This window comes from Aedes albopictus, chromosome 3 (genome assembly GCF_035046485.1).
Source record: "Aedes albopictus strain Foshan chromosome 3, AalbF5, whole genome shotgun sequence".
NCBI classification, from domain to species: Eukaryota; Metazoa; Arthropoda; class Insecta; order Diptera; family Culicidae; genus Aedes; species Aedes albopictus.
This window is the reverse complement of record NC_085138.1, coordinates 445,295,573-445,309,464: the sequence shown is the minus strand read 5'-3', so window position 1 is coordinate 445,309,464 and position 13,892 is coordinate 445,295,573. Positions and strand designations below refer to the sequence as shown.

General features: G+C 36.1%; 1 protein-coding gene across 5 annotated transcripts in view; it reads left to right on the top strand.

Annotated features, from left to right (window-relative positions):
• The window catches only part of LOC109407606 (uncharacterized), a 64,394-nt gene that overhangs the window by 15,971 nt on the left and 34,531 nt on the right, over positions 1–13,892 (top strand). For all 5 annotated transcript variants that reach the window (XR_003898134.2, XM_062856692.1, XM_029876066.2 and 2 more), the window contains exons 24-29: positions 12,315–12,392; positions 12,454–12,576; positions 12,663–12,719; positions 12,783–12,911; positions 13,606–13,725; positions 13,807–13,863. Coding sequence is in view for 4 of the 5 variants with exons in the window: in XM_062856692.1 (XP_062712676.1) it covers positions 12,315–12,392; positions 12,454–12,576; positions 12,663–12,719; positions 12,783–12,911; positions 13,606–13,725; positions 13,807–13,863 (564 nt within the window). In the remaining variant the exon portion in view is untranslated. The remainder of the gene's footprint in view (positions 1–12,314; positions 12,393–12,453; positions 12,577–12,662; positions 12,720–12,782; positions 12,912–13,605; positions 13,726–13,806; positions 13,864–13,892) is intronic.

The following is a 13,892-nucleotide window of genomic DNA, read 5'->3' as shown; positions in this document are numbered from 1 at the left end:
TGGATAGCCTTGGATACGACGCCGATGATCATTGTTTGTTGTTGGTTTTCAGTTCAATTTACCTTGCAAGCATGCTTTGATATGGCCTTCAGTTTCAATGATAGGATGATTTTCAAGCCTGCGGTTGGACTTTGACAGCTGCGGTAGAACTCGGCGGCTACCGCAGAGTGGAAATTTTTCTAATAATCCGCAATACGGTGATCCCGTGTATTATAATCACATTTTCAGCTTCATTTTCTCCAAATAATACGAAACACAAAAAATATATTATTATACAACATATCATTTTATTTGACTTATCCTGTTTTTTTAACCAAACAACTTTTTTGTTATTATCTTTTTGTAGTTTGTTCAATAAGGCATTTATGGAACATTCCAAATAAGCTGTTTTCGTCAATTTTTGGAAAATTGTTTCAGAACATCCCTCAGTAATGCATCCGGAACTTCCTCCGGTATTTCTTCCAAAAGTTCTCCACGAAATTCTGTCACAAGTTTCTCATGCTTCCAGTAGTTCGTACTGGATTCCTACATTCGGAAACTACTCTAGGAAAGTTTCACAGAGAATTCTTCCAGAAGCTCCTCTATGAATTCTTTCCAAAGTTCCTCTAGGGTTCCAAAGGCACCTACAAACAGTACAGAAGCTTTTCCGAAAGTTTTGCTGAAAAAAAAACAGGTATTCAATCGCGAATTATTTCGAAAATTCTTCTAGCAGCTCCTTAACGAATTCTTCAAAACGTTCCCCCGGGGCACTTTGTCACAAGTTCATCCGAGAACTCTCCGGCATAAATTTATTCTAATAGTTCTCCAGATTTCTTATTTTTTCATCTAGAAGTTCTTCCAGATTTTTTTTGTAGGAGTTGCTCCGAAATCTCTTCCACCGGTTCCTTCGTGGTTTCTTTCAGAAATTCTTGCAAGAAATCCTTCAAGAATCGTCTCTAAGATTCTTCTAGAAGTTCCTTCAGCAGTTCTAGATTTTTAAATGTTCTTCTGGAAGTCTAGTTTTTTAGTTGTTCCTTCGGAAAATTATCCGGATGACGAAGAAGAAACTCATCGAAAAGTTGTACAGATTCTAAAAATACCTCCTAAAATTCATTCTGGAGTGCTTGTTGCAGTTCTTCCAGAATTCCCTACGGGAAATTCTTCCAGCAACAGTTCTTCGAATTCTCTCAAGAGTTAATCTGAAAACTCTTCAGAGTGCAGCCTCGGCAATTCTTCCAGCAGTTGCTCTGGGATATCTTCCGGAAATCCCAGGGCGAACGCTTCCAACAGTTCGTTCGGGAGGTCTTCCAGTAATATCTCTGAGAACTCTTTTACCGGGAATTCTACCAAATAATTCTTTGAGAATTCTTTCAGAAGTTTCATGGAAAGTTTTCCCCGAGATTCGTTCTAGAATTCACCCATCTGAACTACCTCGGGTAACTCTTCAGGAAAGTTTTCTGAGAATCCATCCTGGAGTTCCTCTTAGTTTCCATATGTTTCAGGGGGTTTCCTGAACCTTTTTTTTTGTCGGGAATTCTTCCGGAACTTTTCCCTAGAATTCTGTCATTTTTTTTCCAGATGTGTCTAAGGAAGTTCATCCAATAGTTCCTCCTGGAATTTTTCCAATGCTTTGGTATATCTTTCAGAAGTCGCTCCAGAAATTCTTCCCGATGTTTCCCCGAGGATTTATATAAGAGTTTCTCCGGAAGGTCGTCCTTGCCTTTTCCATGAATTTTATGGAGTTCGGCCAGGAACTTTTTCCAGGACTTTGTTACAAACTCCTACAGCAATATCACAAGAAATGTCTCCTGATGTTCCTCACTGATGGGGTATTTCTAGGTAATCTATAGGAATTATAGCAGGTGTTTCTTGAGATATTCCTCTTGGAGTGCTTTCAGAAATTCATCTATGAATTTTTGGAGGAGTTTCTCGAGGTACTCTTTCTGGGACTCTATGAATTCCTCCATGAAATCCTCAAGGAATTCTCCAGGTTATGCTCAATGGATTTTCTCTGGAATAACAAAACATCTGCGGTTTTTCTCCAGAAACTGTTCAAAGGAATTGAATAGACATGTTTTTATAGATGCCTCTAAAGCCTGTATCCGCAATAATCGGGACACAGAAATACAGCTGTAACTCTGCAATAGATACATTAAAATTGCTCAAATTTTGTCTAATAACATCTTAAGATGTGTTCATTTCACCTACAAAATTTCAAGTGAATCGGTGCAGTACTTTTTGTTGTAGTAATGAAAGAGTAGAATGTGCGCCATTAAATTTTGTACAGCCCCTAGTTTTGCTTGTCAGCGCTGTAAGTTTTGAATTTGGCAAAGAAAATGGCTGAAATTTTGAACACAAACCTCTCAATCTACTTTTGCTGCTTAGGCAAAATTTCAAAAAAATCGATGCACTATCAACAATTTTATTGTCGAAACATATATTGGGACTGAACGTGATTTTAGCCCCTCAGACCGTAATTGGTCAGCACCCTTTATTGTTTCGATTGTACTATTGAAAGTACTATACCAATAATCATCAAATTTTGCAGGCATATTATACACATAATCAACTAACTTCTGTGAAAATTTAATGAAAATTGGCAGAGAAATTCAAAAGTTATGAATGGGCAAAAATCTCACATGAAAAACACGAAAAATTTTCACTAACATTCACTCTAGAAATCCTCTACATAGAGATGAGCGGAAGTTACATACGTCGATTCGGCAACGCTGTTTGTTTTGTGTACAACAGCTGCCAACACTTGCTACAAAGCTAGATGTTCAAACTTTGTGCGTGACTTCGTTGTGGTTCAAGTTGTTTTGTTTACATTTTCTAATTATGGAAATTTTTTTTTTCAAAATTTTGTTGAAATAGCGGAGCAATCGAAGAAATCTGAAATTCATTGCAAAAGTGTTACGCTAATCGTATCGGCAGAAGTGAATCAAGAAGCAGCAATGGAAGTTTTTTCGACAAGTTCAGCAACAAAAGTGTCGTCATAAGCATGAGCTTTTGAAAGCAGAATTAATAAATTTTTATCTTTTTACTAAACATACATATGCCACCAATATCTCGATATTAAAAATAAATAATTTAAATTTATTTAGTTCCGATTGCAATACCGTTCAAACGACGCCTTCCTACGAACGATAAGCATGTTCATTTGGCTCACACTTTGACAGTTCTCTCTGCACGATTGGCTCACAATGGCCGCCTCCGCAGATCTCTATAATGTAGGATTACTAATTCACTCCTATCAACACCAGTAGCTTTTTTTTTGCCGGGGCCCGTAGCGTAGTGGCTACACGTTCACTTCATAAGTGGATGGTCATGGGTTCGATCCCAGCCCCGGCACTTGAAATTTTTCGTCAGCTGCTCTTCCCCCGAGAGCGGCTGACACCTTGACCCTCTTCTGAGCAATATGCTCTAACGAACCCGGAAAACTTGGATATCGGCTAACGGCAACTCATAATGGACCCCCAATCGGACTGGAAATGGAACATAAATCACACCAGCAGCGCTCATCATTCTACCATGGAAAGGTAGAAAAGACAGCAGCGCAAAGGCTATACCAGTTCGAATTAGAATTAGTGGAATTATAATAGAATACATTTAGGCGCTGTACAGTGTAAGTGCAGCCGCCAATTGGAATCGCTCACGCAGTGCCCAAGTGGATAAAAGAGCTGTTAATTAGGTTAAGTGGTTGAAGAATAAAAAACACCAGTAGCTTTCAATCTAATTGATCAAAGTTGATGAAATTTTGCAAGAAAGTGTCTCTATAAGTATTATAACTGCTAACAAAATTTCATAATTATCATCACAGATCTTTGAACTGTAGCATAAAAGAACCATATAGTATGCGAATGAAAATTGATCATGATTGTACAAAATGCTTAAAACCACGTTTGTTTGTTTTTCATCCACAGCTAAAAGTAATGCATCGATTTTAATGAAATTTGGTACAAATAATAAACATACACCAAAGAGTTCTCAGTCCATTATTTGGCCAATTTTATCGATTCATTACCGAGCTACTGACGTACTTCTGTGTCCCGATTATTGCGGATACAGGCTTTATGTGTTTCTCTAAGAATCAATCCAAGAATACCTTCAAGATTTTCTCCAGGGATTTCTCCAAGTATTCTTTAAGGATCTTATTTGATCTACTTCGAAATCACTCAATGGATTCCTTTAGAAATATCTACAGAGACATATACACAAGTTCTTGTATTCATTCTTGAAGGAATTCCTTTAAAGTTCAGGGTGTCTACTACCTGGAAAAACCTGGAAAACCTGGAATTATCAGGGAATTTTACTCGACCTGGAAAAATCCTGGAATTCTCAGGGAATTTTGGTGGCAATCAGGGAATTTCTGTGTTTGCCATTTCAATACAAATTTTTAGTTAGAAATGCCTCAAAGCGAATAAAAATTTCGGCTGCGCCGCACAGTGTTCGAAATCGATGATTTTGCGATCAAAATTAAATAACCTTTTTTTAGGTAGGTTCTAGAGGTTTGGCGTGTTCTACAAAGTTTTTCTGCATGTTAAAAAGCGTCTTCTGATAAAATGTAATTAATGATTAATCCCCCTAGAAGTGAGATAAAATTTTTATTTTTTCAAAAAAATTTTTTAGAGGTTTGACGTTTTCGGCAAAATTGTAGCTCATAATAAGAGAAAAAACTTCGTAGAACATGTCAAAGCTCCACCTCTTGTGGTTTTCGAGATATGGAGCGTTTTGTGCGAAGTACCCCTAAAACTAGTTTTTTCAGTGTAGCTTTAACAGATAAAATCCTTCAGTTTTGTGACCTTCTACAAACTTGTTCAGGACGTCAAAATACACATTTCTTCCGAAGATGTTAAGTCATTATATCTTAAAACAAAAAAGTTATAGGCAAATTTATCATTTTTTAAGGTGTACTTTCACCTTAAGTAACTATTTCCGGCGCAAAATGGCGCAGATGGCTCAGTCGGTAGGTGAAAGATGAGACTTTTTACTATCTCTTGAGGGTGGAAACCCTCGTGGGCAATAGTGGGAAAGATGTTTTAAATACAAGGCAAAAACTTATTATTTTGCCTGTAATACAAGAAAAAAAAAATTAAAAGAAATAATAATCAAGATGCCCGCAGTAATTTTTAATGCACTGTGTTGCTTCCGGCAGAATCTTTACAACGTTTTTGCAGAAAACACAGTGAGTTTTTATCAGTAAAAATTGAAAAATTAGTTGAAAATATTGTTATAATCCGAGAGTTATAACTAAAGCTAGTTCAATATAAAAGTTTTGAATTTCTTCATACTTATGACAACATATGCTCAAACGATTGACTACCTACCCAATAGTCATAAAATGGTTAGAATAGTCAATGCGTTTTGAAAAAATACCTTCGCAGTTCTAATTGGCTTCTTTAGCGATGTTGAGACACTTCCATATTCTGAATCTGCATGCCAAACTGAGCCGAAATTCATATTTTTATTAATTTTAGTGCCCAGACCCTATTTAAAAATCAATTTCAAGTTTACATGGGAGTGATTTGTCGAATCACCCCTTGTCGTATTTTGTACTGGGCGGAGCTGTCAAGCAGTTGCCCAGCTGTCAAAAGGTGATCAAAAAATCTTTTTGAAGTTGATTTCAAGTACCGAAATAAAGTTCTAAAAATCCCGATGTTTGTGAAAAGTACTGTTAAAAATATGAAAAATATTACAAGTAACTAATGATACTGACGATGGTACGTCAAAACATGTAATTGGTTAACGTCAAGAGATTAAACATAATGTTAAAAAAAACCTTCACATTATTTCTAAAGCTTCTCATGTTATTTTCCGATACTGTGTCCGAAGTTGAAAAGTCAAACAACAACAAATATAAAAGTATATAATAGGTGACTATTGGATAGGTAGTCTATCGTTTGAGCATATGTTATTATAAGTATGAAGAAATTCAAAACTTTTATATTGAACTAACTTTAGTTATAACTCTCGGATTATAACAATATTTTCTACTAATTTTTCAATTTTTACTGATAAAAACTCACTGTTTTCTGCAAAAACGTTGTAAAGATTCTGCCGGAAGCAACACAGTGCATTAAAAATGACTGCGGGCATATGATTATTTTTTTTTTTTTTTTTTTTTTTGTATTACAGGCAAAATAATAAGTTTTTGCCTTGTATTTAAAACACCTTTCCCACTTTTGCCCACGAGGGTTTCCACCCTCAAGAGATAGTAAAAAGTCTCATCTTTCACCTACCGACTGAGCCATCTGCGCCATTTTGCGCCGGAAATAGTTACTTAAGGTGAAAGTACACAATAAAAAATGATAAATTTGCCTATAACTTTTTTGTTTCAAGATATAATGAATTAACATTTTCGGAAGAAATGTGTATTTTGACGTCCTGAACAAGTTTGTAGAAGGTCACAAAACTGTAGGATTTTATCTGTTGAAGCTACACTGAAAAAACTAGTTTTAGGGGTACTTCGCACAAAACGCTCCATATCTCGAAAACCATAAGAGGTGGAACTTTGACATGTTCTACGAAGTTTTTTCTCTTATTATGAGCTACAACTTTGCCGAGGACGTCAAACCTCTAAAAAATTTTTTTGAAAAAATAAAAATTTTATCTCACTTCTAGGGGGATTAATCATTAATTACATTTTATCAGAAGACGCTTTTTAACATGCAGAAAAACTTTGTAGAACACGCCAAACCTCTAGAAATAACCTAAAAAAAGTTATTTAATTTTGATCGCAAAATCATCGATTTCGAACACTGTGCGCCGCTATTAACTACCCGCTTGTTAAATATTATTTATCAGATATTCATTACCCTTAAGGGTCAATTGACGTTGAAACTAACTTGAACTTTTTTGACAGCAATCTCCTATTGTTTTACCTATTTCGGAAAACTGAGTCGACATGCTTTTATTGTTAGGATTTTAAATTTTCAAATTTTAAATTCTTCAATCTATTGCAGCGCTAAATATTGGCATAGTGATTTAAATTGTATAAGCTATTTTTGTTCATTTCCATGTAAATGAGCTTATTGCAAAGAAAAAATATTGAGGTTTGCCTAACAAATTCGCAATCGCCTGTAGATTTTGGGAAATACCTGAAGGAACTTAAAGATATATTTTAATCATAGTTCCCGAAACTCCCGTAGAATATGATTGATCAATTGAAACTCCTGGCGGATTCGATGTTAGTATTTCTAGCGAAATTAACAAGATGACTTCTGGAACAAGTTTTAAATATTTTTCTGATCATTTCTGAAACGTTTTTAGAAAAACTCATAAATTATTCTAAACAATGCAATGTTTGAAAAATTTTTAAACTCTCTTTCCCATAGTTGCTTCTGAGCTCCACATATTTTAACGAACTCGAGAGAAACTATTTTCGATGGACATTATGCAATAGTTTTAAAACATGATTGTCAACTTATTAGTATATTCCTTGGTATATTCTAATTGCCAATTACTTGTTTCAAGAGTGAAACTATTACCACAAAAACTATTGATTTACAACATTTTTCTGTATAATTTTTGAAATTAGTCCATCTGTAACAATATTTGTTCATATACTTTTGGTAGAAACGCTGTTTTGACATAGAATAATCGTTCAAATTTGTTGTGGAGAAAATAATTAAAATATTGTTTTTAACAGACACTACACCGTCTTCAACCAGAGGTTGTACAGACTGAACAAGAACTAACATTAGACAACAGACAATATACATAACACCCAGTGGTCCAATGGAGAATTAGCCGTTTGACGAAAAGCTTTCCCCGACTGGAGCGGGAATTGAACCAACACACTACGAGGCTTACGAAACGCCTAGATGACTGACGCCTCTAGCCGCACGGCCACGAAACCCAACTATTCTGAAAGAATTCAGAATTCCTCTAGTTGAATAATTGTCATTTTTTTTTAATTTTTCGAGTGTAACTGGCAATATTATTTGAAGTCAATTCTTTTGAAACTCTGAAAGTATTTTCTGACTGAAGTCCTATAAACATATCTAACATTTTTGCTAGCAATTTCTATAAAAGGAGAAATCGCTGGGGAGAAGAATCTAGCGAAATTATAATTTCTGAAAATATGTACATACTTGAGCGACTCTTTTGCGAAATCAACGAAAATATTCGTGCGCAATAACTGAAGCTATGCGTGAAGGGTTTCTTGGAGGATTTGTTCAAAAGCGTTAGCTGCATTTTTTTTTTCAAATTTCTGACAATATTTAAGAAAGTTTGCTCAGGAACTACTCGGAAGATTATCTGTTGGAGCGGCCTAGCTTAACTTATATAAAATAATGTGTAATTTCTTGTTGTTTGCCTTGCTAAACAAATTTTTCATCGAATTATGAAGAAAATTGTCCTAAAGTATCGCCAGGATTGTTTTAAGAATGATTAATCCTTAATGCTGGTGGGATGTTGTCCTTAAATGTCATTATAGTTGGAACTAGAAATTTCCCAAAAAGTTGCGCTTCCACGAATTTCTAGAAATCTGAAATCATGTTTAGTTTAGTCGATTCGTTTATGTTTCTTGAACCTGGAATTATTTTCAAAAACCTGGAAAAATCCTGGAAATATCAGGGAATTTCATTTTCATAATTGAGTAGACACCCTGAAGTTTTCTGTTTAAAATTTTTCCAAGATTTTTTTCGAAGTGTGTTTCATATAATTCTTTAAGGATTGTTCCAATCGATTTTCCAGCAAGCTGTTCTTCGGGAATTTCTTTGGAAAACCTTCCAGAAGTTTCTTCCAGAAATTTCTCTAAACATTCCATGAATACCTCTAAGGGTTGATCCTGAAAGCCCTCCAGCAACGGCCTTTCCAACCAATTACTCCGATGATTTGTCTAGGAATTCTTCCAGGGATTTTTTTTTCAACTTCTTCCATAATCTTGCACCGACTTTCGAACCCTCTCAGTAGAATACCCTCTTCGAATGAGTGTAATCAGTTATGTACCTTTTAATCCAACCCTTTTTGGCTTATCTTTTGACAGATACGCATATTTCGACTACCACTTGTAATCTTCCTCAGTGTCAGTTATTCACATAATGAGTTAGTGAATTCTTGGAGGAATCTCTGAAGGAACCGCCTAAGCAATTCCTGAACAGTTAGAACAACTTCTGGAAGAATCCATTGAACAACTTTTGAAGAAATTTTTGAAGAATATTTAAGAAGTCTCTAAAGATATTTCCAAAAGTTTCGCTGAATAAATTCCTGAAGAAATTTAAAAAATAAGAAGAAAATATTAAATGAATTCCTGGTAGAATTTCTGAAAAAGCAGGAATATTTTAAGAATCCATAGGGAAGTGGAACCATCTCGGCAGGGGTCCTATTTTTTTTAAAAAGACACGGACAACGTCTTCAGCTTTCGGCTGTACAGACTGTTTTAAACTTAACATTAGACAACGGACAACGGAGCATGCACCAGTGGAAACGAAGAAGAAACTATTCTCTCGAAAAGTTTCAACGCCCGAAGCGGGAATCGAACCCTCACCCCATAGCATGGTGCGATTATGAGCTTGGTGACCCTAATCACACGGCTACGAGGCTCCACAAGCAGCACTTTTCTGTTATAACTCAGCCAATTCTGAGCCAATTGACACAATTTTTGGGATGCGATGAGATACGTATAGTATCTAGCCGTGTACAAAATTTCAAGTCAATTGGTTTGGAATTGACTGAGTTATAGCGAAGAGTGCCCAAAATACCGCCCGCTGTCCAAGTGGTTCGCTACCCTAAATGGATTTTCTGAAGGAAAGCCTGAAGAAACACCTACCCGACATACCCGGAAATTTTGGAGGAATTTCTGAGAAAATACATAGATGAATGCCCGGCGGAATTCTGCAAGAATGTTTTCCAGCCTTTCCATGAAAATCCTTATAAGAATTTCTGAAAGAATCTGTAGGAATCCTTGGAGGAAATTTAAAAAATGTTGAGAAATCTTGGGAATTCCTTTAATAATCTCTCGTTGAATTTTTAAAGCAATCCTTGGAAAAAAATCTTCAGTAAGCTTCCAAGAACGTTTTAAAGTTGTTCTGAATTTCTGATTCTCAATGTATCCGTAAATCATTTTTGGGAAAAAAACATCTATGGAGTATTTTTGAGAAAGTTCATGGATGGTTTTCTAGTTGAATGCTTTTAAAAAAAAAAATCTGGAGGAATTTCTAAAAAAAAAAAAAACAATCCGAAGAAATTCGTAGATGGATTTCTGGAACAATCTATGCAAGATTTTTGAAAGGAATTCTTGAAGTATTTTCCAAAGGAATCCATGAAACATTTTTGGAAGCTATCCATGCAAGACTTTCTTGATGAGTTGTTGGAAAAATTTCTGAAGAACCTTTTAAAGTCTAAAGGAATTCCTAGAATATTTTGTGAAAGAATTACTCATTGAATTTCATATGTTTTTTAAAGTAAATCTACGAGATGTTTCCAAAGGAGTCACTGTAAGAATTTTCTTAAGAATCCCTGGGAGATTTTTGCAGGAACTCGTGAATGATTTTTTATATAAATCTTACGATGCATTTCAGCAAGGGTCCATGAAAGAATTATCGAATAATCCGCGGATGTTTTTTTTTTTCAAAGTGATCCTAGGAGAAATTTGTACGGAAATCTCTGGAGAAAAATGTGAAGATATTTCTGAAGAAATTGTTAGTTGAATTTATAAGAATAGCCATGGGAGATTTCCAGAAAGCATCCCTCGAAAAATTTGGGAAGGAACCCTTGTAGAAAATTCCCGAAAAGATTTCACAATTCAAAAAAAGAGTCCTTGGAGGAATTTATAAAGAAATCCCAGGAAGATTTTCTGACAGAAACTCAGATTAACAAAAAGAAAAGTTTCAGGATGAATTTTCCATAAGAAACGTTGATCGATTTCAATTGAGAAAACAAGGGCGGCCTTTGGGAATTTATTTCTGTAAGTTCCCATAGTAAATCCTATGTTAACTTTGAACCGATTGCGCTGAAATTTTATACAGACCAAATGGGGCCTGAATGTTTGCTATTGAAAATGGTCCGGATCGGTCAAGGCGTTCCGGAGTTACGGTTATTTCAGTGATCCGGATCAGCACCGGTAGAACTTACTGTATATTAAATTGAACCAAGCCTCATCATGCGACACATCAAACTGCGGCGATTTTTGTAACCTTTAGCATGGTTGACGAATTTTGTGCGGAAATCTACACTTGAGACCAGAAATTCCACAATGTAGGCCCAAATTTCAAGATGGCAGCCTAATATTGAAGATGGCGGCTCCAAATTCAAGATGGCGGCTGTTTTATAGAGTTTTAGGCTCTGCAACCATGCAATATGGGTATATTTGGTATGAATCAGATGTACGACATCCGAAAATGGCGACCAGAATATCCAAGATTGTGGTCTAAACTCCAAGATGGCAGCTCCAAATTCAAAATGGCAGCTGTTTAATTGAATTTTAGGCTTTACGAGCTATAATATCAATATCATCAGCGAACCAAGCAGCTGAACGGACTTCGTGAAAATCGTCCCACTCGTGTTTATCCCTGCTCTCCTTATTAAACATTCTAACGCAATGTTGAACAGCAAGCACGAAAGACCATCACCTTGCCGTAACCCTCTGCGAAATTTGAAGGGACTCGAGAGTGTCCCTGATACTCGAACTACGCACATCACTCGATCCATCGTCGCCTTGATCAATCGTATCAGATTATCCGAGAATCCGTATTCGTGCATAATCTGCCATAGCTGTTCTCGATCGATTGTATCATACGCCGATTTGAAATCGATGAACAAGTGATGTGTGGGCACGTTGTATTCGCGGCATTTCTGCAACACCTGGCGGATGGCGAACATCTGGTCCGTTGTTGCGCGTTCATCCATAAATTCCGCCGTCTATCATCGATTGCAAGAGAGTTCGTGGGGCAATATCAGGCTGGATTTATGGGGATGTAGAAGATGTCCGGAGTCCAAGAGAATGGCGATTGGAATATTCAAGATGGCGATCTAAAATCTAAGATGGCGTCCCAAAATTCAAGATGTCGGCTTTAGGCAAATAAATCATTTAACATGGGTATATTTGGTACAGGGAGGATTTCCGGAGTTCAAAAATAGAAACCAGTATAACCAAGATGGCGGCCCAATATCCAAGATGGCGGCTGTTTAATGGAGTTTTAGAATTTCAAGATTGCGGCTTTTTTAAGAGTTTAAGGCTCAAGCATCAAAAGCCAGATAAACGATATGATTACTGGTGCCATGAAATGGATTTTTGTTTAACGTATGGAAATGCGTTATTTATCAACATGTCACTTGAGTTTTGTTGATAAACTAGTTTGTTCTCATTTTTTTCATTGCTTTTTTACACACAGATGGACATACGAAACGGTAACACCTGCTTGTGTTGTGAGCTTCAGTTTACCACAAGTCTGGAAGCCTATAATCACATGGTTAGTTTGTTGTGCATGGCATATATTTTAAGTCAATAAAAATACTATAACTGTTCTTCAGATTGAGCAACATCGGGAAATCCTGATTATGTGTTCACAATGTCAGAACTTGTTCGTTGATAAAGAAAGTTTTCAAATACACGAGCTAATCCATCACAAACCATCGAAGCCTGTACTGGAACGGGTAAGACATGTTTATAAGTTTTTTTTCCCTAGACTTTTCGCACTCTTCGTTCATTCTATTCTTGTTGTTGTTGTTTTTATTTCCAGACATGTAACATATGTGGGCTTATGTTTTCAACCAGAAGTGATAAGTATTACCACATGGTACAACTGTTGTTATATTTCAACCCATTTTACTGGCGATGCTTAACATAATGTTCATTTCAGGTGTCTCAACACATGGAGTCATTGTTTAGGTGTTCGTTTTGTCCGAAATTTTTAGTTTCCGATAATCAACGGATACGTCACGAACGGGTAATGCACAGCGAACCACACATAAATACCACAAATGTTAAGGTAAATATCCTTATTTCTGCTGGACACTATTATTCAAGATTTTTTTTCTTGATGAGGCCCAGAAGGGTGATGTAGTGATGATGGTGGCAAGGTTCTATAGACGTATGACAAAAATATCAGGACGAGTTATTTAAGGTGGAACATCAGGGAATACGAATGTGGCTGCCACAATGGCCGTATTGAAACAAATGCGCCTGATTTGGATTATCTGCCTCTTTTTGCAACTGGGCAAAGCCAGGATGAACAAATGCAGTGTAGTTCAATACTTCTTCCGATTTGTACGCAATATTGAAATTGATTTTCTTGATGTTTCACCATAACAATTTTTTTATCTAATGCCTTAAGCTTGATAAATTTATGACGGAATTTTTGGAACTTGTTGATAAATAAAATTTCTGGCACAAATAGCCACATTTTTTTTTGCGAATTTCATGGTAATCTTTTTTAGCAAAATTTCTTGAAATTTGTTTGGAAAAATTTCAGATTTATGTCGTGAATCCATCCACTAGGGAATCGAAAGTGTTGCCAACTACACTGTGAACCTAATCTGCCACGTTTCATCACAATTTGTTTCAAAATTCCTTAAGTTTTTTATGTATTTTCAGTTGAAGTTACGTGATAGTTTATTTGTCAAGGCTGATCCCGTTGTTTCATAATTCCTTAAGTATATTGCTTTAAACTGTCTTTTTTGCAGCCGTCGCCATCATCGTTCCCTTGTTCATATTGCCCGAGAGTGTTCTCCTTCTACCAAAATCTTTGGCGCCATGAAAAAACGATACACAGTACTGAATCAGCACCGCCAACAACTGCGCGGGTAAGACTTTGGGTGAGATATGGCTATGTAATGTTGTGTACTATAATTTGTCGCTTCTTTTTTTTAACAAAAACTCGTCAGATATGCACGATATGTGTTATTCAATTCAAAACCCAGGGGGAAAAGTTCAAACATGTGGTAAGTATGATGTACATATCCGCACTGTT